We start from the raw sequence: 24,377 nt of genomic DNA on the forward strand, positions 1-24,377 counted from the left end.
TATAGCTGAGGTTATTCTTTGGTGTTTTGCTGGTGCAGGTCTCTCCTGCATGGATCCATCTATTTAAATTTTTTCTACTGAGTCTAAAAGAAAAACACACAAAAAAAGGATTGAAAACGTAAGAATTTTTGGATTTTTTTGACATATAAAAATAATAAATCAGTGGCATTGAGATTGGGAAGGTATGCCTGGTATCATGAAGGCCATTGAATGAAAGCATATTGGTGTAGAACATAATTGGCATCACTTCCATAATCCATCAGCCAAAGAGGAGACATTGCATTACTAGGATATTGTATTTCCTATCCATCCAGTTTCAACAATCATGAAATGTTTTTTTAAAAAAAGAAAACTTTACACTGTACATCACAAAGCTTTTCCATCAGAACACAAATTCTAATTTCAACATGCCACTAAAATGTAAATTCTACTCAACCACTGCCAGGGAAATCACACTGAAAAAAAAGGTTATGTAGAGGAAGCAGAGAGAATCAGCTTACATGTCTGGTTCAGTAACTGCTCTGGTGATATTTGTCAAAATGCTAAGTTATCTCAGTGCCCCATCCCCTTCCCTCCATCCCAGCAGCGTTAGATGTCCCCTCATTGGAGCAGAACAAGATGGCTGCCTCATAAACAAAGGGAGGAGGTAGGGTGAATGAAGGAGGGATGGAAGAGAGAGGGGACATCGGGCCAATGCAGAGCTTCAACTTCAAAGTTCTCGTAGACTTGTATGAAAATAGAGGTGTACATTAATCACCCTGTACAAACACACTAAAGATTTCAGTCGCCTCGCGGTGACCTTCTCTCTTCTCCCAAACATCAGAGAGGGGCTTGACCAATGAAACTACTTCACTCCTAAAGAGCCACCCAGCTCAGCGTAGAAAAGAGAAGGCACCAGGTGTTTGCCAACACCAGCAAGAAGCCACCACAACCTCATGCACTCTGTCATTTCTAACCTCGCGTTGATGTCACAAAGACCCTTCAGTCGTGTCAAACAACACAATTCAACTAAAAAACACTTGTTCCTTATGACAGCTTGTCGGGTTTGCTCTCTTTGTTTTTTCCATGGCAGACACGCAAAAGTAAAAGCAAACCAACTACCACACACCTGTACATGAATCAGTGAAAAGCGCTGCTCTAAAGCTTCAAGGACAAAATCATGTCAGAAAGTCGTTTGAAAATGTAACCCAACACAAATACTGTATAAGTTCTAAATGCGGTGGAAACTTGTAGATTTTCCACCCGTAAAGCAATGGTAACAGGTTTGGTGGCAGTTATACCATTTGGATATTTGTAACGTCATTTAAGACTGAGCTCAGAAAAGACCAGATGGTTGAGGATTTTGTGTTTATTTTAATATAAATATGATTGTGTGTGCTTCACTAGATGAGACACAGATGCTAAACTGAATGAATTTGGCTTCAGGATTTGACTCAAAGGCAGAAATGATTGTCATCTGATAAAAAAAGGGGATTATTCTAAACATGGAACCTGTTGAACTAGTGAGTTAAACTTTTGCAGTATCAGTGAGGGCACGATAAAGGCAGCAACTTTCCCTAAAATAAGTTTGCATGATAAATCAAACTAATAGTAATAATAGTAATAGTAATAATAATAATAATGATAATAATAATTTGATACAGACAAAAGATCGTGGCAATTAAAAGTGAAAAATAAATGATCAGTTAAAACAAGCATACACATGCACACGGACATGCATGCACACTCACTCTGTCTCTCTCACACGCGCACACACACACGCACACACACACACACACACACACACACACACACACACACACACACACACACACACACACACACATACAACTAAGAAAAAAAAAAGAATGTGAGCCAAATAAATACTGGTAAAGTACAATACGTACATGTAATTTACCCAAAGTTCATGAAACAAAACAAAACGAAGGGTGAGATCACACTAGATCAAAATGGAAAAGCATGCAGAAGTCCACTGCTCTACTGTAGCTTCACTCCTAGCAGACTACAAAATAGGGAGGAAAACAGAAAAAGAGAGAAAGGGGAGGAAAGGTAGATAGAGAGGCCCCTGTCCTGAGCAGTTGTAGCCACCTGGTCAGCCAGGAGTGACTTGACTCCCCACACCACAGGGCACAGGGAGCTTTCTTCAGTGGCAAGTCTTCTTCTAACCGTCCATCTTTGTCCTGCAGTCCAAGAGGAAGGAGGAGGAGAAGGAGGAGGAAGGAGGAGTTGATGGGAAATCAGGAGAGGTGGTCAGGGTGTGGGTGCCCCTTCATGGTAATTCAGTAGGTCCAGTTCTAGATGCACAACAAGGAGTTCGGGATCTGTGTTAACAACATTTGTGGAGGCGGGGAGGAGGTATGTGTGCAGAAAACGCTGAGTGGGCTGAGAATGGACCGGGAACTGAGGGTGCAGAGTGAGGCGTGACGGGTGAGGGATGGGGGTCAGAAAGCCAATCTTCTACTCCAGGCTTATAGGGCCTGTGTCTTGAGCTCGATGGGCTCTCCCCTGGTCTCCTGCTGGCCCTCAGCCTCTGGGGGCCGGGTGCCCTTCAGTGTGGCGAGCCTCTCGGACAGACCACGCATACGGGGGAACAGCATAAAGTCATACAGCAGAGCACCCATTGCACCACCAATCATGGGACCCACCCAGTACACCTGTCATTAACAAAGAAATAACAAAGTATAGAACATGTGAATTTTGAAGATGTCACATTGTTATGATTTGGAAGAGTTTTCTCTGTTAACAGATTTACAGATATGACCATCTTACCCAGTGGTTGACAAAATTCCTGACCAGGACAGCGGGGGCGAAGGACCTTGCAGGGTTCATTCCAGCTCCAGTGTAGTACATCTAAGTCAGAGACAGAGAGAAATATATGATGTGATACAATGTTTCGATCCTCGAGTGTGGCAAGCTGTTTTTCTTGACCCCCAAATTAGTTCTTACCCCAAGAAGATGTCCCATGAGCACAGAAAAGCCGATGGCGAGGGCAGCAGAACCCATGCGCCCATTGCGCCTCTCATCAGTCACAGCAAAGATGCAGACAACGAGCTGCAGGGTGAGGAACACCTCCATGGTGGTGGCCATGCCCAGACTGACACCTGGCTGCAGCTGAAAGACAATAGGGAAGATTGCAACAATTTTAACACTGTTGTATTGTATGTATAATGCAGATACAGTTTTCCCATAGATACAAATTGTGTTTCTTTTTTCTTTTGAATGAACTTATACTGGACTTGTTTGGTTTTAGACTTGTTTTGTATTTGAAAAAAATCATGTAATATTTATGATACAACAGAGGGAACCACTCTGCCTAGTTGTAGTTATGGAAATAGAGACTTCCTGCAGTAATCTTACCGTGTTGAGTGCCAAGTTTCCCCTCGTGTTGCCGGGTGTGACCCCATAGAGCACTGCAGCGCCAGCCAGTGCGCCAAGACACTGGGCTATGATGTAGAAGAAAGCACGGAACAGGGACATCTGAGAGCCAATCAGGTAGGCAAAGGTAACGGCCGGGTTGATGTGACCTCCACTGATGTGGCCGATGGACTGGATGAGAGTGGCAGCCGCCAGCCCAAAGCAAAAGGCAACATGGAGGACATTATGGGGCCCAGTCGTCCAGCGGAGGGCTGCCCCCAGTCCAAAGAACACAAAGAACATGGTGCCGTAGAACTCAGCAAACACCGCCCGCCAGAAAGACATAGATCTGAACTCCCACATGGTGTCAAAAGGTCAAAAAACAACCTCTAAGCAATGGAGGGATGAAAAGTCAAAAGAAAAAACAAACTAATCAATTAATGGGAGATCCTGCTTCTCCACAGTAATGATTGTTTGAGACCAAAAACACAAAAAAGCTAATGACAAAATTTGCCCTCAAACAGAAATTACCTCTCTAAGGCTAAATGCAACAACACATAAACTACTCAACATGTAACTGTCAATAACCTGCTGCTCTGCCTACTGAATTCTGATTTCTGTCATAGAGAGCTCCTGAGTGGAGCAACACGCCAGTCTCTGTGCATCTATGTGCCAACCCTGCTGGTTGTTAGTAGAAGAACATGGATAGACAAACGTTAAGCATGTCCTGCAGACATTCAGCCTCTTTACCAGAGCAGGGGGAGCTCAGAGGCCTTTTTATAACACCACAGGGCCCGGAGCGATCTCAGGGGAGGGGCTAGTGCACAATACTACGAATCAAAACAAAATCATTTAACCCTTCTCCTGCCCTGACCTCGCTGTCTGCTCAAACAATCAAAGTTGAGCTTGACAGGATTCATGTGAGAAAGCTCTAAAAATACAGCATCCTCAGTTTAAAAGGGTACTTCAGAAAGTGGGACATGGTGGTTTACCTTTAGTGATCATGGACAGCAGAGAAGTAAACAGAATGTGTTTGGTGAAGCAATGCTATTTTGCCAGTACATGGCTTGCAGCATTTTACATTTACACAGGGTTTTTCAGGGGCTGCTGTTACTAGAGGAGGTGAAGATCTAGCCCCTGGAGGCCACCAACAGTCTGGTTAAAGCACCAAGAGAGTGGTGGAAAATCACATTCACAACACCACTGACTGAAAACCTCCCTCAAGAAGCTGCAGACTTTCAAACCTGAAAACATATTAGCATTGGAGGGCTGGTACAAGTAGAGTACATTGGTACTTTTGCCTCTTTTTTTTGTTGATATTTTTTGGTAGGCTTTGCACGCACAGTAGAAATGAAATTACAATCTCAACCATTCACTCGATTTCCATCTTCCATTCAGTCTCTGCTGATATGTGCAATCACCATTTCACATTGACTCCAATCAAAGCTGTGATCGGCAAAGCACGAGCAATTTCTCAATTTCTCTACTTGTGCTCTGGATTGGTACAAATTAGGTTCATGGCAGCAGAACTGATTAGGCTAGAGTTTTACATTGTATGTGCTGGATGGGTTTGGAGGCTCAGGTCAGATAAAGCGATGGAAAATCCACGGTTGGAGAGGAAGAGGGGAGAGCAGGGCCTGGCATTGAGCTTCTGCACTGGAGCATCATGCTGACCAGGGCAGCCAGAGGGATGGCCGCAGCCCTCTGAAAGGATTATGCTGAACTCACTGCTTTCCCCCCTTTATGCATGGAAACAAAATGCTGGCAGTAACACTTTCTGCTGCTTTCTATGATCTGTTTGTCTAGCTGCCACTGTTGAATCTGTGAGTTCCCTTTTCCATTGGGCGGTTGGTCCATACAGATATACCGGTATATATATATATATTTGTCTGTAGGCCATAAATACTAGAGAGTGGAGCAATATCAGGGGAATTCAAAGACGACCACCGTGCATTTTCAGGCCTCAAAGGATGTCGGTTGCTTTTGGAAGTTGCATTTTTACAAATGTTCATGGTGATTTCTTCTATCAGTCTCACAGTAGCCTGACGAGTGGATGTTGTTGCTTGTACCTCCCATTCAGGGAAAGCATAGTGAACCAACTCGACCACCATATAATGAACCACAACCATACAGTGGACAGTGGTGATTGTGGCTGGAGAAAGTATCACTTTTTTCCTTAAAAGAGATATTGTTAATATGCCGTCGCTCTGATGCTGAAACTTTATGAAGTTTGCCAGTTTGTGCATCTCTATTGTCATGAGTATTATGTCCTTCTTATGACTCCCTCCGTCGGTGGTAAGCCACCTTTTGTGGGTTTAAGCCCACAGTTTAGTTTTACAGGGGAGGGTGTTGAAAAGGTGCTTGCATTGTATTTTTCTCTTCCCTGGGTCCAGACTGCTGACACATACACAACATGATGCAGCCCCTCAACATCTCACAGTAGAGTAGAAACTCTGGCCTGCACTCACCACACTGTGGTGAAAACATGTATTACAGTATGTAGAGAATGTGTGACTACAACAAACAGATCGAGTGCATTTGTTATCTTATTGTCACTGACAATAATCTATCTTTCATATGGCCATGCATGACCTTTGGCCTTGATAGATAATGAAATTTAATCAGATGGGCATCAGCGGATATCTCTGCTAACTGCCTCTGTGCCTCTTTTTCCTTTACGTATGGCAGTTGCCACAATTTAAAAAAGAAAAAAATGACACACAGCAACATCTCAAATAATTTACACTGGAAATTTACAGCATCATGAACTTTTAGAGTACCATTTCCCTTTTTAGTCTTAGTGTAAAAGTACAGAGATGATGGGAAGCCCCTGAAGTGCCCTGTGTAACTTTAGAGAAGTGAGAACAGTGCTGTGAAGTCTTAGCACTACACGGTGGTTACAGAGTGAATTTTCATTTCTTTCACATTTTACCCTCCCGTCTTAATGCAACAGTCGTGTTCATTTGTAGATTGAAAGTGCCATAAGCTGTTGTAATTGTTCCCCTTTCCATATGGGCACCAAGAACAATTCCAAGGTAAAAGAGATGAGGAACGATTTTTGGCCGCAGTCTGGGTTTGACTAATCAAGACGATGATAACCTTTCAGTTTTCTAGCAATACAAAAAAAAAAACGTTGTTTCTATTATTTCACCACAGGACAGTGAGGAAACAATCTATGAATAAAGACAGGACTCACTTTCGAAGATTACCACTTGTGTAATTCCTGCTGTTGAAGCACCTTATCATGGTTTCACTTTAGAGAATGAAAATAGTTTTGACAGGTGGCCGATGTTTGTCTACCTTCTTTTACACTGTAATATTTTGTGGCCACGATGACCATGAGGAGAGTCCTTGTATTCAACAGTCAGTTTATTAGAAATTTATACCCAAACTCCCACAGCATAAGACATACGCAAATGTGTTCACATATTGAATCAAACACACAAGCCTCCAAAGCATAGTTCTATTGTATGCGACTTAAACTGTACCGTTTTATACTACTTGGGAAACTCTTGGTAGACTATATAGGATTTCTGCTTTCACCACAGTATGCATATGGAAGAAAATTAACTTGTGTATTCTGCTACAATGTGCAATATTTTGTAATGGCAGAAACAAACTCAACTTTGCAACGGTGTCATTATATGCAAAGAGTGTATCACTCTACTACCATAATCTCAACACAAGCTGTAAGTTGCACAAGCATATCCGTTTATTTTAAATGCTGAGATGTTTTTTAAAAATGAAATTGTTAAATAGTTGAAATATTGGCATAGATTGGAAAACCCATTTCAAGCGAAACCTCCTGCTTTTTAAATTAACAAACATAAGTGCAATTTACAATACAAACATTAAAGGGGAAAATCTGCCATTAAAAAAATCTACTTCTTTTGGAAAATAGGCATTTCTGAGTTTGTCTTTTCATTAGAAATCACAATGTTGAATTAATGAACCTGACATTGCCGAGAAAAAAAAAAGACAGAGAAGGTGTAAGACATCAGCACATCCCATTAGTCAATGAACAATAACATTTTCATTTGAACAGAATTGTCCATGCAGAACAGCAAAGCACAGCACTGTATGTCGCTATGGATCTCTGTGCATGTCTGTATCCAACAGTCACTCCCTGTCACTCCCTGGAGGGGTTTCGCTTTGGAAACTGTGTCGAGAGATGAGGTTTCTTCTCCAACATGGCTGCCAACTCATGCCTAGTCTCTCTCTTCAACCGCCGTATAACTCGCTTTGTTTACTACTGGGGTGGCTTCTGTATTCATCTACTCAAGGTCGGGCATTTCTGGAACAGAGACAAAATTCAAAATGTGATGTGTATGAGCAGCATCAAATTTGTATGTAATCATTCACACAAAAAAAATAAAAAACTCGATTACAAATTGTTAAGACTGCTCTTTTGTACTCACTTTCATCGTCGCTGTCTGCAGAATCATGCTGCAAAAACAAACAAAAAAATTACAATTCGTCCCACACTGTTTAACCTTTTAAGTTTCTGTTTTATATTTCTTCAAATAAAATGCCTGTCTCTGGAATAAGAGATATAACCCAGATTTAAAAAACAGTACAATGTGTATTAAAAAAAATACCTCTTCCTCTGCACCATCTAAATCAGGTAGATCATCCCCTCCCATGGTGTTCATCATCTGGAGAAATGCACAAGAGACGACAATCCACTTGTCAGCACACAGCACATCTGGACATATTCACACTTCAGGCACTGTGCATGTTCAATATCTTTACCTCTGAGAATTTGTCAAAACTTGACAGGTCCTCATCTGAGTCATCTTCCCAGTCCTTCCAATTATTGAAATCCACACTCAGCCAGTTGCACTACAAGATGATGCAAGTGTTTAAATCAAAATATGACAATTACTATATTTCAGTGTTTCACAAGGTTGATATTGACTTAGCTATTCAGCTAAGTGACATGGTATTCATAACACATTTTTATTACCAAGACTGACATAATTACTATCAAAATGTAAAAATTACCTTTGTCTTGTCTTTGGTGAGTCGTGGCCATGACTTCCCAGCCTCCGCTTTTCGTAAACAACACAACACAGACCTGTCAGTGCGTCTGTATTTGGAGTCCTGCATGGAAAAGAGCGTTTGATAATGGCTTTAAAAGGATAAAACACATTGTAGATCTTCAACGATGAATAGTGACAAACGTACTTTGGGGTCAATCTTCCCGTAAAGCTCCACTGTATTGTGTTGCTTGATATTATCTGTTCCACTGACACAGCTGAATGATGAAATGAAAAGAGATCATGATATTCCAGTTACATCAGCCAACCACAACAGAAAATGGAGACATTATTTGTGTTTTCATCATTCTGCTCATACACTGTTGCACAGATCAGGGCCCCATTTTCCCCAAACATCGAAGCGATCCTTGGGCTCCAGACTGCCCCTAAATGGGGGCATTTTGCCCCTAAAATTTGAGACGGTGCAAGTAAATTTTATATCTACTTGCGCATGTGCAACCAGCAACTTTGCCTTAAAAAAACCAAACAAAACAAAAAAAACACTGGTGAAACATGGAGGGGCGACTCAAAGAATCTGGAATCTGTCATTACAGGTGTCAGGCCAATGTGTGTGAGGACCATGAATAAAAAGGAAATGGGAATATTTGTTTTGCAAGTCAATTTACAGTGTGCATCCCTAAATGTTCTACTTGCGCTCCTAAAATTTTAAAGCAGAAGTAAGCGGAATGTTTGTGTTAATATAAGTCTTAAATAGTTATATCTTCCGACAGCAATCACTTATATAGAGTGTTTGGTCTGAAACACGGGTCTGTCAGTCACTCTGCTCTGCTGTAAGCCGAGGAGAACACTTTCCTTGTATCCTACAACCTTTATCCAATGAGGAGAGAGAACGGCATAAAGGGGCGGTCCTTTCTGTGTGTGCAGCCGAGGGATGCACGTGCATGCGGTGACGTAGGGACGAGGGCGGGGACTGCTAACTCCATCCGCTGACAGGAAGTTACCGGTAGCCAAAACGACCGGATCGCTTACTTCTGCTTTAAGTTAGGGGCCACTGTGCTCCTGGTAAAAAAAAAAGTTAGTCTGGAGCCCTCAAAATTTTGTTTATACTTTAGGGTTACTTAAACTTGGTTGTTTGTTTGGGATCTAAGTATAACAGTTGTATTCCCATTCATCTACTGAAGGAGAATGTCTTTTTCTGTACACACCCCAAAAAGATGATTTAATGACATCACAACTAATTTGAAACCCAATCATGGTCCGGTATTTGCAAAGGTTAAATTAATAAACAAATATTTGTTTATTTGTAGAATCATAATTTTTTTTATTCAAGATGGATAAATGTCACAACTATCGAAAATATTAAACCAATTATTGAAAGAAGTTCTTTACATGTCTTATCTCTGGAATGTCTAGATGTATACCCTATGCTTCTGGGAAATTGGGCCCTAAGTCACTTTTGAGAAAAGGAATATTCTCAGGAATATTACAATTTGATGCGTGGTTACTGCAGCTTACCTGAAATCAAATTTGGACTGGTCGAAATGGACTTTCACATCTTTACTGTCCTCCACACAGAACTCTACAAAAACAGAGTCCCGTCTGTCATACCATTTTGCGGTTGCAGGCTGCCTAATGACAAAGAGGAGAGAGTAAAATTACAACAATTCAACATGATTCATGTTTCAATTTAATCTGACATGGTAACTATCCAAGAGTTTCCCGTCGACTTATATTAGTTGGGCACATCACTCTGACAGCCAGGGGTGCTCACTCTGCTCTGGTGGAACACGTGAGCAGGGTGCAGTACATATGAGGTCACGTTTGAATCACGTTGACGAGAGCTTCACTCATTCATTCCAGATTAGCATGACAGCTTCTGTACTATCCCTCATCTCTCTGTCGAGAAGCAAAACCAGTTAACTACTTAACCGCTAATAAAATTGGTGCACCGGCTAACATTACAAGACACTACACATACACCGTGGCTACAAGCAACGTTACATTAGCATGCTTCGGGAATCATTATATTAACAGTGAGCTGTGTCGTCATTTGAATGTAAGTTTAGAGAAATATATCTGACCGGGAAAACAACATTCCCCGGTATGACAAACGTTGTCACTGACTAACGCACGTCTAAAATTGAGATTAGCATGCGTTAGCTAAAGCAAATCTCCCATGCTAATCATGACACCATGCTTTTTCAGTGCTAACGTTAACGTTATCCTTGTCTTGTTGGTTGACATTAGCCTGCTAGCTGAATATCCCTGAGCTAACGTACAGAAACATTTTTTTAACAGTTTGTGGGACGTAGTGTCGCTGAATTTTGCTAGACTGACGTAAATGTTATTGTGGATTTAGCGACGTACTGCGCCTTTTACTCTCGACATCCGTGTTACCGCTCCGGCTAACTCGTGTGCTAATTCATTTAGCTAATGCTAGCCGTCTGATCCACACTACCGCTTGGACTTGTAGCTAGTTAGCAACGACCATTACCGATTGCACAGTGACTGCAAAACTTACATCTTCAGTTTTAGTAATTACAATCCCTCGTTGGACCACGATATAGATAACAATGTTACCTAGGAGTAGCGCCCGGAAAACGCCGGTGAGTAAAATCAAAACAGTTTGCTAACTCTAACGTTTACAGTTACAACAGATGCATTGGTGTTTCTCCAAACATCGCGTGCTTTCGTCGTTCTCTCGTGACGTACCGTTTCACCCGCCTGCATGATGGAGCGTGGGCACGGGCCAAAACCGTTGGAGACAATTCTAGAATGTGTGCTCGGCGTTCCAGGGCGGTGCGAGAGCTCCACCAGCAGTCATTCCATTACTGACAGTATCAGTCTGATAATGAGGAGAGTGAGGCTAGTACCATCTGGATTATTAAAAGAGTCAATATCACTATAAGGTGCCTTTGAGACTTCCCCATTTCCAAAAAAAAAAGCTGAGATTTTCCATGTAACTTCATATTTATTGTATTAAGTAGATGTTATGCTATTAGAAATGCATGATGGTCAAGCTCCCACACTTTTTAGAAATTTACTGAAAGCAAACAAAGTATATGCAAACAGCGAAATATGTCCACCCTGTCATGGACACATTCAAAGTAGAATAAATACATTGTAATTACATAGTGATTATAAAATATACATTTTTAGAAAGCTTTTTAGTCCCTTTCTCAACACTATATTTTAGTTAATGGGAAAAGTATTTGGATATTAATGAAATGATGGCAAACTCTTTGTTTCTCTATAAAATCTGCGAGAATTGCACTTTCTTTTCTAAATAAAATCTAACAACAAAGATATCTGGTCAAACTTTCAAACAATTCTATTTGGCCCTCTTTTGTTTATAACAGAATCACACAAAAGGTTTCAATAACTTGTGAAAATAATTTGTTTATTTTAATAAAACATGAAAATGACGGGGTGGACAATGACAGGGTGGACATTGGGCATGACAGGGTGGACACTCATAAATGCAATAAATCTAAAAGAAATTATGTTAAAAAAAAATGTCAGAGGTCTTTTTCCCATATAGGGGGAAACCAGTTGAACAATTGAATCTTCTTATATTTCTCAGTTTTAGTTTTCTCTTTTGCAAGCTGTTTTTTCAGTTTCCTCTTCGAACTCCTTCGAATGCTTTCCCCTTGACGCCTTTGCCTGAAACACAATTTGTAATAATATCACCAAAAAAGTCCATATTGTCCACTCTTACTATGTACAGTACAGCATGTACTGTTATAAAATGTATAGTAGTGTGTAACATTATCAGCATAAGGCCAAAATTATGCACATGTCCTTCCTGTCATGAACCATGTCCACCCTGTCATGAGAGGTTTACAGTACTGTACTGACAGGGTGGACAATGACAGGGTGGACATTTTAAGATCATTTTAGCATTAAATGAGCACATGGTGGACCTTCAGTTAGCAACATGATTCAGTTAGCAAGCTGACTGTGTACTTTTTAACAAATATGTTTCAAATTTTTGAAAGGTATTTATATTAATTGATATTTCACTATGACAGAGTGGACATGTTAAGCTTGACAACATCCAACTGCACACATAATACGAGAACAAATACGAAATATATGTGTAAATACTTACTTTGCAACTAGCCACTGTGTCAGGCTCCATTGAAGAAAGACAAAATGATGGTAGTAATGTCTCTGAAAACATCATAGGGTTTCTTAAAGGGGCAGTTACCCCAAAATGACAGGGTGGACAGCGATTTCAGGGACACACACAAAATGTTCAATATAATTATGAAAATAGAATATACATGATCAAACTTACTGTTTTTCTCAAATAGGCTGTTGTGGACAATAAAACCATGTAAAAAAAGTTTTAATTTAGTATCATTTAAGCACTTATTACACACGCTGTAGTTAGCAGAGCACTGTGTGGGACATGCCAAAATCACGTACATCCAATGCAAGAAAACGGTATAAAATAAAGGGAACATATTTTATGTGAATTATAATTATACCAATATGTGAGTAAATGTTTGGCCATTTATAATAAGACCTCAGAGTTTCATTATTTTGCTATATTTTCATGATGACTGAGTGATTCTGATGAGGACACCAAAGGCACTCTATAGTGATATTGACTCAAAACACTGACTGCGACCGTACGTATTGAAGTTTACACCAACCCAGGGGTCACAAAACATAATTTACCTCTATTAAAATGTAGTTTTAAGACTTAAACAAATATTAGTTTGCATTTTTTAGGCTATTTAGCCTAATACTTAGCAAAAATAATAATATATGGGGGCTAACACTAAGTGTAAAAAAAGATGATTAAATTATATCAGGTTGTGGTATGCCTAATACAATTCGAAGCATATTGAATATTGAATGTTTATGTTTTCCTATAAAGAATGATAGAAGGGCAGGAAAAACATAATGAGTCAGGTTCATTGCATAAGTTAAAGGTGACCAATGAAAAACAAACAAAAGAAAAAAAAACCTGTTGATTTAGAGAGTGCCAGTGTAGATTGGATGCAAAAGACACATGACTATGGTTGGTGGTCTTTTCTCAAAAGAGATGAGCACAGATGTAGTGGTTGAGGCCAAAGCATCTCCCGTCACAGCTTGCTTCTCAGCTGGGATATTAACAGATGCCTCTTAAGCATCGCTATCAGTCATCATATCACAGTGAGGATCTGCTTATCGGTTCAGGTCCCTATAGGGCTAGAGGCTGTCAGATGCACCTGCTGGTGCAAGTGTGGTGGTTTTCTATGAGGACCAAAGCATTCAAGCAGCAGACAATGACAGAAAATAACAGATCACTTGAAAGATAAACAGATCAGTAGATTGGTTGGTGATAGGCTGAGAGGCAGTGTCATGAGGTTTGACTGCTTATGAAGCATGTGAAAGAACCAAAACAGGGAAGGAGGGAGAAGCAGCATCAGACAAGTTGCAAATGTTCACTGTGGATTGAGCCACAGATGACACAGATGATAGCTTGTGTAGAATAACAATGCCAGGCTGCTTCTGCATGTGTAATGATGCAGCATGAGAAGAGATGTTAAAGAGGATGGGGCGTGTGTCAATTATACAAGACAAATTAGAAATGCCTGGCACAGACACAGATGATAGTTCAGTAGGTTGTACTGTAATAATCCTTCTTTGTTTCTACTTCTAATCACCCTGTGCTGGACATTTGCCCTTTCAAGAAGAAGAGATGGGAGCCAAAAGAGTGACAAGCCTTGTGGGAGACGAGAAAAATAATGGATGGACAACATACTGATGATGTGGGGCTGAGTTCTACTTTACCGCATGAAAGGCTGTAGGGGCCCAACAAGTGCAAAAGGTATGTACATTTTTAAGTTGGGAGGCCTAAGCATTACTTATTATGGATAACATTTTATGGATCATTTGGCAGATATGTCTGATGATTTATTCAATACTCCTACAGTGTCTGCTGTGGCCCCTTTCAGTCAGTGTATTGATTAATATGACAGATTTCTCCAAATATAAATGTGTTACTGTCCTCGAAGGCTTGCACCTGCACTTTGAAGCCAGTGAGGAGAGAAGCTTTACAATGAACTAGTCACATTAATTAGTCATTATTAAGGAAAAGGAAGACATTAGTGAAATCTGAATTACCTCCAGGAGCTTTCTGCAGCTAGATGTGATTTGAATGGGCAATTAACAGCTTTGCTGCTGTTTTTTTTTTCTAGCACTCTTACTGGCAGATAATAAGCCATAATTTGGATGCATTAATGTGATCTTAAAACCTAATTTCGTCTTCAGAGTGGTCAGCTTACCCACTGGCCTGATTGTAATGATTCATTCATAGAGTTAGTCAAGCATACTACAGTACGCTCTGGCTGTGGTATAGGATCAGTTGACAAAGCTTTAGATGGCATAACTAGTTACCACTTTACAATACAACTACCCTTGCAAAGGATGTATGAATGGTAATTTATTAAATCATCTATAAACTGTTTTAACACATTAGATTAAAAGGGCAACAGTTACCTGGTACTTGTCAAATAGTGAACCCATAATTATCTGTTAAGCCTCACATCTCGGCAGTTACTGAGCTTTCTTTGTTTGCCCCATCACGATCCAACATTTCTGCCCGTCGACTTCATTAGGATCTTACTGTTCAAAAAGTTTAATATGTCATTTCAAATTATCATATCAAGATTCTACAGTCATACTCTAAGACCTTGGCAATGTTGTGCTTTGAGCGGATTGCTTTCAGCAGCCATCCTTATTGTAATCACAGGTGTTGTTCAGATTGTTTTAACTCTGGTTAATTGTTTTACACTTTTTTTAACCAGTTATAGTAAGTCATTAGTAAGATGACTGAATAGCAAGCATTAAAGCTTCAGTTGGTAACAATTATTCAGTCATATTTGCTGGAACTGTGAATTCTGATAGTTGGACATTAAATGGGTAATTTAGGACAAAATCCAACTCCTCTGGCTCCACCTACAGCCTGTAATCATATTTGCCAAAATCCACTGCGACTGAAGATTCTCCACCAGTCAGGTAGAGGGAGCAGGAGGAGCAGCCAATCGCAGCTTGTACACGCCGTAGTAAGCTGACGAAAGTGTAAGTAAAGTCCGCGACTTGGTCGGAAATTTCAAGATGATACACTGTCAGGTCCCTCTATTAACCTCTGTCAAAAGTGGAAACAAAATAAAAGATAATAGCTACACTGCAAAAACCTAATATAAAAATACAGCATTAATACATAGATGAAAAGGAGGGCTTTTCCATTTGCTCAAAATTTTGTGGTCCAAAATAGATATGTAGAAACAGAAAAGTATCACAACTTCCTAATTTACTAAATTCTGACAAATAACAATTCAATTAAGAGGGGAAACGTTAAGCCTTTATGCTATGCCCTCCATTTTCAAAACAAAATCCACCCAGGCATAGAATTTACACTATGTACAGTATATATAACTTTAAAGCTCTTAATCTGTCAAGGTTTAATATGCGGTATCTCTCCTTTAAATAGTAGGCAAATATGGCTGCGATGAAGTCAGCCAGACACAGATCCTGGAGCAGCTTATGCAATAAATAATGGAACAGCCCTTTATGACTGCAGCCATGGGAGCTTTGCTGGAATATGACTTTATTTTCTGATTCACTGCTGGATGTCCTACATTCATGTAAAACTCGTTTGATGCAATATCTGGGAAGGGGGGGGTGGTCTCTTAGCCCACAGCTTCACTCTCAATAAGTTTCAAATGATGACATCCTGATACTCTGATCATCAGTTTAGGGAAGAGTTATCTGATTTTGGCTTTATTTTTCCTACATCACTGTATGACAATGTAAGATTTGTTTTATTTTCCCTCTGTGCATGACTACAATGAAAGAAGCCAGTTTTAATTTGTAGTGCTGTCAGGAAAAATATGTGATACAATCATCTTAAATTGACCTATAACTGCAAATATTTTTGTGGCATAAACTGCTCCTGCTGAAGGCTAGTGAGTCAGAGAAGGGTTCAACTAACGTATAGCCTACATCAGAAAAAAATGGCTTTGTTTAGCTGCCATACACGTAATTAAAGATTTGACGCAAACACCTAAGCAATCCTACAGTAATCTTAATATAATGCTTTGATGAGTAAGGCCACCAGATATTATAGTCTACTGTATGTTGGTGAGAAGCAGTTGAAATATCAATAACTAGGCTACATGACACATATAAAGAAGTAAAGAAACTGTTTGATCAAGTGTTTGTTGGGAAGTGATGTGAAATGTATTGCGTGATGCTGCTGGCCTAAGCTCTTCGAGCAGGGTGATCCGAAGTGTATGGGCTCTGACAGCCAGGGCCAACTGTCACATCAGCAAATCCTAAATCTAACCAAAAACCAAAATAGAAAGGGAAAGAGATTATACCATGGTTTCAGTAAAAGCCTTGCTGGTGCGTTTTTGCAGATTAGAGAGGGACTTCTAACTTTTCTAATGTCCTTGAGTCAGCAATGTTTTTAAAGGAAAGAGGAAAAAGTGATCAACCATCTCCACTTCACTCTCCACTGAAACCCTCAAGACACAGTCACTAGTGATGTTTACAGGCTCAATGATGACAGGCCCACTACCAAGACTGATATGACTTAAACTAAGGAAATTCTTTGGACGTTTCTGTCATCAATTATTTATATGTGTTGAATATAGCTGGTTATTTGAAGATACAGTATATTTGACCAGTAGATCTGTTAAATAGACTCACAGACCAAGTCAAATGAAGTAAGTTTGATACAGAAACTGTCTCATATTTAAAGGCAGCTCAGCCTGCATTGAGTGAAAAGCAGCAGAGACTTTTGTGTTGTGTTGGTAGAGGGAATGTTTCTGCTTTTAATGCTCTATGTGGACTGTCCAATCAAATGGATTTACTGACTGTTGTGGATATCATTTCACCCTTTTAAATGTCTGTGTGAAAACACACTGTCATTTTGGGGAAAAAAACAACAACTTTTGGACAAAACTTGAATTTGTGAAAGTAGCTCTTAATTACAAAATTTGGGGCTGAGAGCACCAAAACAACCACCTGGATTGAGAAAAGAAAGAAAGAAAGAGGGGGAAAATGCAAAAAACAATAATATGTTATTATTATCATTATTGTTTTATTATTGATGTTGTTGTTGCAATAATAAGTAGGCATGTACAGTAATTAATCATCTTTATAATAAATAAAAAAAACACAACTAACAAACATGCAAAGCTGTAGTTAAGTCAACAAGAATCAACAAATACCTTTTACAGTGTATGACAAATACCTATGTGTCAGTAATTTGACAGACAGCTTCATTAGCATCATAAATGAATGAGTGGGTATTCCCTCGCTGGGCTGTAGGACGGACTCATGTGTGCACAATGTTGTGCACTGCGTGATCATTAAAAAGCTGTTATCACGACGAAAAAGTGTGATTCACTCACAGCCTAAACAGACACACATACATACACACACACATACAAACCACCATTTGTCAGCCAATCATGTCAGCTCGGTGACGAACTTCCTGGTCACATTTTCTCGTAAGTCCCAGTCCCCTTATTGATGATGGGTATGTTTGCTCCTCTACAGCAGCAGTCAACAGGGAGGACACGGTTTGAAAGCAAAGACACAGAGTGAGTGAGAGCACAGAGCATATTATCAAGCCGGAGAAAGCTGCCACACAGCTAGCGTGGTGGGAGCTAGATAAGGAGAAGAGGAACTACAAATGCTTGTGACTGTGTGTTAACGCTGCTTAGCCCAAGGACGTACGAGGAAAGCAAACACAGGCGAGAAAGAGGGACGAGGTGCGGGATTTGGATGGCGTTTACCCGGGCCGGGGAAGGGCTGCCGAAGACCTAACGCGACATGGGCTTGGGATATGTTTGGGATACCATGTCCTAACTACAGAGGACTCGTTTTCCGCGGATAAACTGCAGCAACACGTCAGAAAGAAAGGCCTCCTCCTCCGATGGAGCACGGTGCTCTTTAATCCGGCCAGAAACCTCCCTGACAGGCAGCGACTAGCTACGGCAAAGGGTGAGGTATCCAAGTGGTCCTGAGGGGTGGTGGTGGACGGATAAGGAGGGAAGGGGGGAGGGAAAGAAAGGGGGGAGGAGGCGTACTTAGCTTAATGTTGACATCCAAATATATGAAAGGCAAAGCAAATGTTGCGAAATCGCAGTATTCCCTTTGCTGCTGCTGCGGAGCATGGCTCAGTCTTTACATCGCCGAGCAGCCGTGATAACGCTGCTGGTACCACTGCTTCAGTTTTTCTTCCTCTCTCTTTCTCTGTTCAACAGGACGCTTTATTCGCAATTGAGGGGATTTATGGGATCGCAAGGTAACCTTTCAACCCTAAAGTGGTCTCACTTATGTGTTTGCATACGCCTGTCAGTGTGGGCTTTCATGTTTTTTTTCCGCGTGTGACGGGGGCTTTTAGTTTCCCTTTGTTTACAGTGTGAATTTCTGAACAGCTGATACGTCCTCAGCAGTGCCGCGTTACTGCCTGTTAGTGTTTGACGCGCTGCAGCCACTGCAAGTAGGCTAGTTTAATGTGTGTAGAGATGTATAGATCAGATTTACTGTGTCATGCACTGATACACCGCCAACTATACAACTTAAGTGGACATATTGTTTTTTTGTTTTTGTTTTTTCTAAATTTGCACAGTTTGGCTGTGGAGAAAAGAAAGTAAAAGCCATGATCATCAGCACTCCTGTAGCCACATCTGGCCAAAAGATAGCATCATTTCCCCATAATGCATTTGAAAGTAGCAGTATTGGCTAGTGCATCTGGGCTTAGGGGCCACAACTTCTGTTAACTGTGTTTATGTTCACACAAGTGTAAATTGTGCTTGTCCGAATGCCTTTGTTAACACGCTCACATGCTAATGACTTTTGTGTGTCTCTCTGTGCAGTTTCCTCTGATGAGATGAGTGTGCGTGCTGGCCAGGGCAGTGATGAGGTGCTGGTTTCTCAGGCGGTGTGGGATTACCTGGCTGCAGCCGGGCGGCCCTGGCTCATTGACTTCCAGCGCAAGCAGGGGATGAGCGCTGGTATCATTAGGCGAGGAGAGAGGGGGGGCTGCTGCGCTGTGAGGCTGCAGCCGGTGGAGGGCTTCAGGACCGCTGGAGCTGGGGTGATGGATGGACCCATCTCCAGTGAGACACGAAAAGCCTTCATTGACTTATGCCGCTGTGCCCGCAAAGAAATGAGCAAACAGGAGGGGGGAAACAAGAGGAAGAGGGTTCTGCTACCCTGTGTGGGAGTCTTGGAGCCAAACGGTGAGGGGAGCCTGCTTCAGCCTCCACCTCCCCAGCCCCGGCGCTCCCAGAGACAGCAGCAGAGGTTCAGGAAGCCTGCCGACGAGGAGGCTTGCGCTATGCTCCACGAGGAGGCACACAGGAAGGACATGGACTCCGGCTTGGCTTCGCACAGTGAGGCAGAGGACAACAATACATGTTCAATCTGCATGGGGGAAATAGTAGCGAAGACTACCCTGGAGAGGTGCGGCCATTCATTCTGTCACTCTTGCCTGGATCAAGCCTTTAAGGTGAAGAAAGCGTGCCCTGTGTGTCGGCTAGTGTACGGTCAGCTGATTGGAAACCAGCCGGCCAATGGTACAATGATCGTAGAGAGAGATCCTGATCTGGAGATTCCTGGTCATGAAGGCTTCGGGTGTATCTGCATCATCTACAGCTTCCCTCCCGGCCTACAGGCAGTGAGTAGACAGCATGTGCTGATGCAGGTGCCACTCAGTGTTACATAAATTACTTTTCAACATCATCTATGAGCGTAATGAAATTTAGCTCACAGCTGTTTGGCAGTGCTTTTGTCAAATTTTACCACTGCGTTGAAGATTTACGGAAATGAATACATTTATATGTAGATTGGCATTAAAAACATTTTCCTTCTTTAGTGGCATTGCGGCTTTGATACTTACATGATCAGATCTTTTTGAATAATCATGTGAAGTCTCCTTTTCTAACCCTGACTGATATCTAGCTGTTTTACACTTATTTCAATTCATTTTATTCATTTCATTTATTTATTGAACAGGGACAGTGCACATTAATTAACATGTCAGTTTTACCATCAATGTAAATGTGCCAGAGTTAGCCACAGTGGCTGAGAATTTCCATCTGTTGTCTGTTACAATCTTTACCTGCCCCCGTTACACTGAACTCCAAATACACAGAAACAAAACAAGAGAAAGCGACCATCTCCATCGAATAATAAACAAAACAGGATAAAAAAAAACTGTTGTTTTTTTCAAATTCATTGACAGACCACTACACTCCTGTGATTTGATACTGCACCTCAACCTTGTGTCCCTTTCTACTCCAAAAATACTTAAAATAATGAAACCTATAGTATTTTCTCTTTAGATCGTCCCTGATAACACATTTCAAACTCTTTGTGCTCAGTTTGCGTGCAGGCTTTCTGTTATAAATGTTTACAAAAGTGAACAGAAATAGCACTTCTTAGTAACTTGAGTGTGAAATGTCCTCCCCACAGAGAGCGTCATAAAACTGTTACAGGATGAGTAGTACTTCCTCTGACAAGCAAACTGACGTATTAGTGCAAAAACAGTAGAATTCCCCATGTAGTTTTCAGGTGTGTACAACAGCAACACCAGAATGAACTCGTACCTGTTCTTGACTTCAGTGTTCACAGTTCCTTGTGATGTACTGCTCACAAAACATGTTGCAAACACAGTTAAACATAGAAAGTCCTTTGTTCCGACTGCCATTGGCCTCTTGAATAATGCACTTTAAATTGAAATGGTGTTGTCATGTTGTTGTACCCATTGCCTGTGATATCGTATGTGTTTTGATGGATGTGTGTGACACTGTGCTGGCTGTAAACACATTTCCCCTCGGTGATAATTAAGTTTTCCTTGAACTTTGAACACAAAAGAATGATTGTAGTAACGGTGTCCTAGATCCCAATAGACACATGACTGTTTTAAAAGCACTTTAAAGCCCTCCAAACTGATCCTGATCCTCCTCTTTATTGCCCACAGCCAGAGCACCCAAACCCGGGTGTTCGATACCCAGGAACAGACCGCGTGGCCTACCTCCCTGACAGCCCCGAGGGGAACCGTGTGCTGGGCCTGCTGCGCCGGGCCTTCGAACAGCGCCTTATCTTCACCATCGGTACCTCCATGACTACGGGCATGCAAAATGTCATCACCTGGAATGACATTCACCACAAGACCTCAATATGGGGCGGGCCCCGCTGGTACGTATGAGCTTTTAGTTGGAGGTAAATGCCCATTGTCTCAACGACTGTTCTAAGAGGTGCAGTAGCTGGAAAAAAGGGTTCAGTCATGACTGGCAGATGTAATTGAAGATCCTGACAAGGAAATGCAATCAGTTGATGTCCTTGGCTAGATGGTAGTATTGCTGGCTGAGCTCATACAGATGCAGTGATGCCTTTTTTATTTCTCCTGACAGTTTTGGCTACCCAGACCCCACTTACCTGGTACGAGTGACAGAGGAGCTCAGAGAGAAAGGCATCACGGCGGACTGACAGCACGAAAGTGACAGACTCTTCCAGGACTTTGTAAGACTTTCCGAGTGTCTTTGTCCTTGCGGTGGACATGACTCGGCTCCAGGTTGTGCTCTGAGACTGCCCGTCCATTAAAGGATAGCTGAAGACAAGGCCCTCAGCAGACGAGCGTCTAATGCTGCAGCAGAGCCCACATCACTCCACTTGCTGTTCCTCTGTTTGTTCATTTTCCTCCAGAGTTAAGCTTGACCCATTGCTACATGTGGAAGAAAATACTTTGAGTGCAGTGCATTCTTGTATTACACAATCCTCTACCTGTCACATTTGGCAATAGGACCGATATCTGATGCACTTATTTAAGAGCATCGTGGGGTGTTGGCGTTCATGGTACTTATATATTATTTAGGAAATCTAAGTTTAATGTTATAAAGACAGTTTACGTTATATTATTTTTTATTGTTACTCTGGGGATTCCTTTATTTTTTACAAGCACACATTTGTGGTTTTATCTCCTCAGAAATGTTTGTTGAGTAAGTCTCTAATTTGATTGTTACTAATTACTTGTTGTAAGGATTATATGACAGAATAGCACTGTTCGAATAGAAAGAATTTGTTTTTTTGAAATTATTGCAATCTAAAGCACTCACAGGCACTTTGGTAAGGTAGTCTGTATTTCAGTGAAGATGGAGTCATGGCTTTTGCTTCCTCTGTGTGGAAGAGTGCTTGGGGCAAACCAGTTTGTGCCGCCATCAGCTATTAGTACGGTGACTACGAGTTGATGTCAGTTGCTTGGAACTCTATCTTTGCGTGTGATCCCCCCCCCTCCCCCTTTTACTTTAAAAGGCAGAATGTTGAACGATGTATCATTGCCGCACCTTTTATTACACGCATCAGGACTTCCACCTGGGTTTTTTTGCCATTGGTCACCCCTGGTATTCCAAGATGTCTCCCAGGTGTTGAGCCCATTACCTCAGTTGTTAGTAATGTGCTCATCTAATTACCAGATTTAAGACGATGTCAAATGTTAAGGGCATATAGACCACTTAAACCAAATCAAAGGCACAAAAGCTCTTTAAATATCTATGCCTCTGTCCTGTCAAACTGGGAGATCTGCCTGCTAATGTTCTCATTTAAAATGAGGTAACTGTTGTAAATCTGTTTATCTGAATAGATAATCTATGATACACAGTGAAACTATAACAAAAGAAAATGTTGCGGGAACAATTGATCTGATTTAGGGTGGGTGGGATACTGATTTTGTTGTGCCTTTCTTATATTCACTTTTGATAGAAAAAATTAAAAAAAATCAAGCATGATGTTATTAATGGTAAGCAGTTCGGGCATATTCGGTGTTATTTGATAGGTAAGCAGCATTTTGTTTGTAGCTATACTATCTGGCTTTAAGTACAAATACTGCACAGTTCATGAAAATATGTATACTAATGTGTGTTAAATTAGCGTCTCATTCATAAACATTCTTGTAGTCCAACTGCTGAAAAAACCCTCAAACGGATGAAGCTGTATGTGTGAAAGTGCTTTGTTAAGTACAGTAACACGCTTGGCTAATGGCTAAATTTGTCATTAATTTGACTGGTCAGATCCATAAATCAAATACCCCCTTTATTATGTTTTCATCCCCTTTGTATTTTAGTTAAGGGACCAACTGAAATCTTTCTGGGACACAGGATTGTAGTTTACTAAAGCTACTGTGCAAACATTTCTATGCATAACATGACGAGGAGGAGCCAGAAGAATGGACAGTAGAGAGATTACACATATTACAAACTGATTGTTCAAGAAAAGCTGGAGTTTTGATTTTCTAATTGTGTTGATTCGTACTTTGTTGATATTCAGAATAATGTGCTTTACATTTTAATACTTGAATAAAAAGTTATGTTTGGGTTTGTGTTGGATATTCAGTGTAGGCCCCAAATAAATAGGTGCATTGTAAGCAACTGCATATCAAACTTGTGTCCATTTGGAAAGTGTCCATTTGGAATGAGTTCAGGTTGTCCCCATGCAAGATGACATCATCCACACTATTGCTATACTATATCTATGTATATCATACTATACTGAAATCCTATAATGCACTTTATGTCATATAGTGGACATCATGATGACTGAGGAGTGAATAGAGCCTCAAAAGACAGTACATGTAAGGTACCTGATGTACCCAATTGCACTGTATTAACAAAACTACAAACTGAACATAGTCTGCATTAGATATTTCTTAAAGCAACAGCATGAGTATTCATGGCTGCACTTTCCAGCTTATTAAGATGTGCAATTGTAAATATCAGTGTGGGCATCATGTCAGCCAAGGGGCTATGATGTGTAACATGCATAACAAGGCAGTCTGAATCTGGCTTGGTAACTTTGCTGCACGTCATCTACTCTACTCACACTTCCAACATTTCCTGCCCCTTAGGCTATACCACTTAAAATAAAATAAAAATCTGCATTAATTATTTGGAATGTAAGGTATCCTATGCTGCCACAAATCTCCGTGTTTGGAGGCGCACACTACTGAAGATC

The 24,377-nt window shown here is 40.9% G+C and overlaps 3 protein-coding genes across 5 annotated transcripts; 1 reads left to right on the forward strand and 2 right to left on the reverse strand.

Annotated features, from left to right (window-relative positions):
* Positions 1-2,468: 2,468 nt before the first annotated feature.
* mipa (major intrinsic protein of lens fiber a) lies at positions 2,469-3,717 on the reverse strand (the record flags this gene model as incomplete). Its single annotated transcript, XM_083974882.1, has 4 exons — positions 2,469-2,654; positions 2,770-2,850; positions 2,947-3,111; positions 3,358-3,717. 4 exons carry the CDS (start codon positions 3,715-3,717, stop codon positions 2,469-2,471), a joined length of 792 nt encoding a protein of 263 aa, XP_083831008.1.
* A 3,724-nt stretch (positions 3,718-7,441) lies between these two features.
* On the reverse strand, positions 7,442-11,068 carry ptges3a (prostaglandin E synthase 3a (cytosolic)). Its single transcript, XM_083974768.1, has 8 exons — positions 10,876-11,068; positions 9,870-9,983; positions 8,542-8,611; positions 8,359-8,457; positions 8,107-8,196; positions 7,953-8,009; positions 7,773-7,800; positions 7,442-7,648 (listed from the first exon to the last, which is right to left on the reverse strand). Coding segments are annotated over exons 1-8 (480 nt in total). The 5' UTR covers positions 10,878-11,068; the 3' UTR covers positions 7,442-7,628.
* Positions 10,388-23,583, forward strand: dtx3 (deltex E3 ubiquitin ligase 3). 3 transcript variants are annotated; one of them, XM_083974765.1, is made up of 5 exons: positions 10,388-10,410; positions 14,042-14,178; positions 19,244-20,046; positions 21,352-21,569; positions 21,785-23,583. In XM_083974765.1, the coding sequence occupies exons 2-5, from the start codon at positions 14,145-14,147 to the stop codon at positions 21,858-21,860; spliced, it is 1,131 nt and encodes a 376-aa protein (XP_083830891.1). In that variant the 5' UTR covers positions 10,388-10,410; positions 14,042-14,144; the 3' UTR covers positions 21,861-23,583. The 3 variants fall into 3 exon arrangements, with proteins under 3 accessions (XP_083830891.1, XP_083830893.1, XP_083830892.1); XM_083974766.1 differs by lacking the exons at positions 10,388-10,410; positions 14,042-14,178 and adding exons at positions 18,256-18,365; positions 18,629-18,669; XM_083974767.1 differs by lacking the exons at positions 10,388-10,410; positions 14,042-14,178 and adding an exon at positions 18,219-18,365.
* The last annotated feature ends 794 nt before the right edge of the window (positions 23,584-24,377 follow it).

This window comes from Trachurus trachurus (assembly GCF_905171665.1).
Source record: "Trachurus trachurus genome assembly, chromosome: 7".
Classification (NCBI taxonomy): Eukaryota; Metazoa; Chordata; class Actinopteri; order Carangiformes; family Carangidae; genus Trachurus; species Trachurus trachurus.

Bases quoted from the DNA above. Each gene is read 5' to 3' on its own strand.
- ptges3a (XM_083974768.1), bottom strand. The intron at 8,612-9,869 runs GTAAGCTGCAGT...TTCATCATTCAG, and splicing joins CAGTCCAAATTTGATTTCAG to CTGTGTCAGTGGAACAGATA. The intron at 7,649-7,772 runs GTGAGTACAAAA...TCTCTGTTCCAG, and splicing joins TGCAGACAGCGACGATGAAA to AAATGCCCGACCTTGAGTAG.
- dtx3 (XM_083974765.1), top strand. From the start codon at position 14,145: ATGAAAGGCTGTAGGGGCCCAACAAGTGCAAAAG. The intron at 14,179-19,243 runs GTATGTACATTT...CTCTCTGTGCAG, and splicing joins GGGCCCAACAAGTGCAAAAG to TTTCCTCTGATGAGATGAGT. The intron at 21,570-21,784 runs GTACGTATGAGC...TTCTCCTGACAG, and splicing joins ATATGGGGCGGGCCCCGCTG to TTTTGGCTACCCAGACCCCA.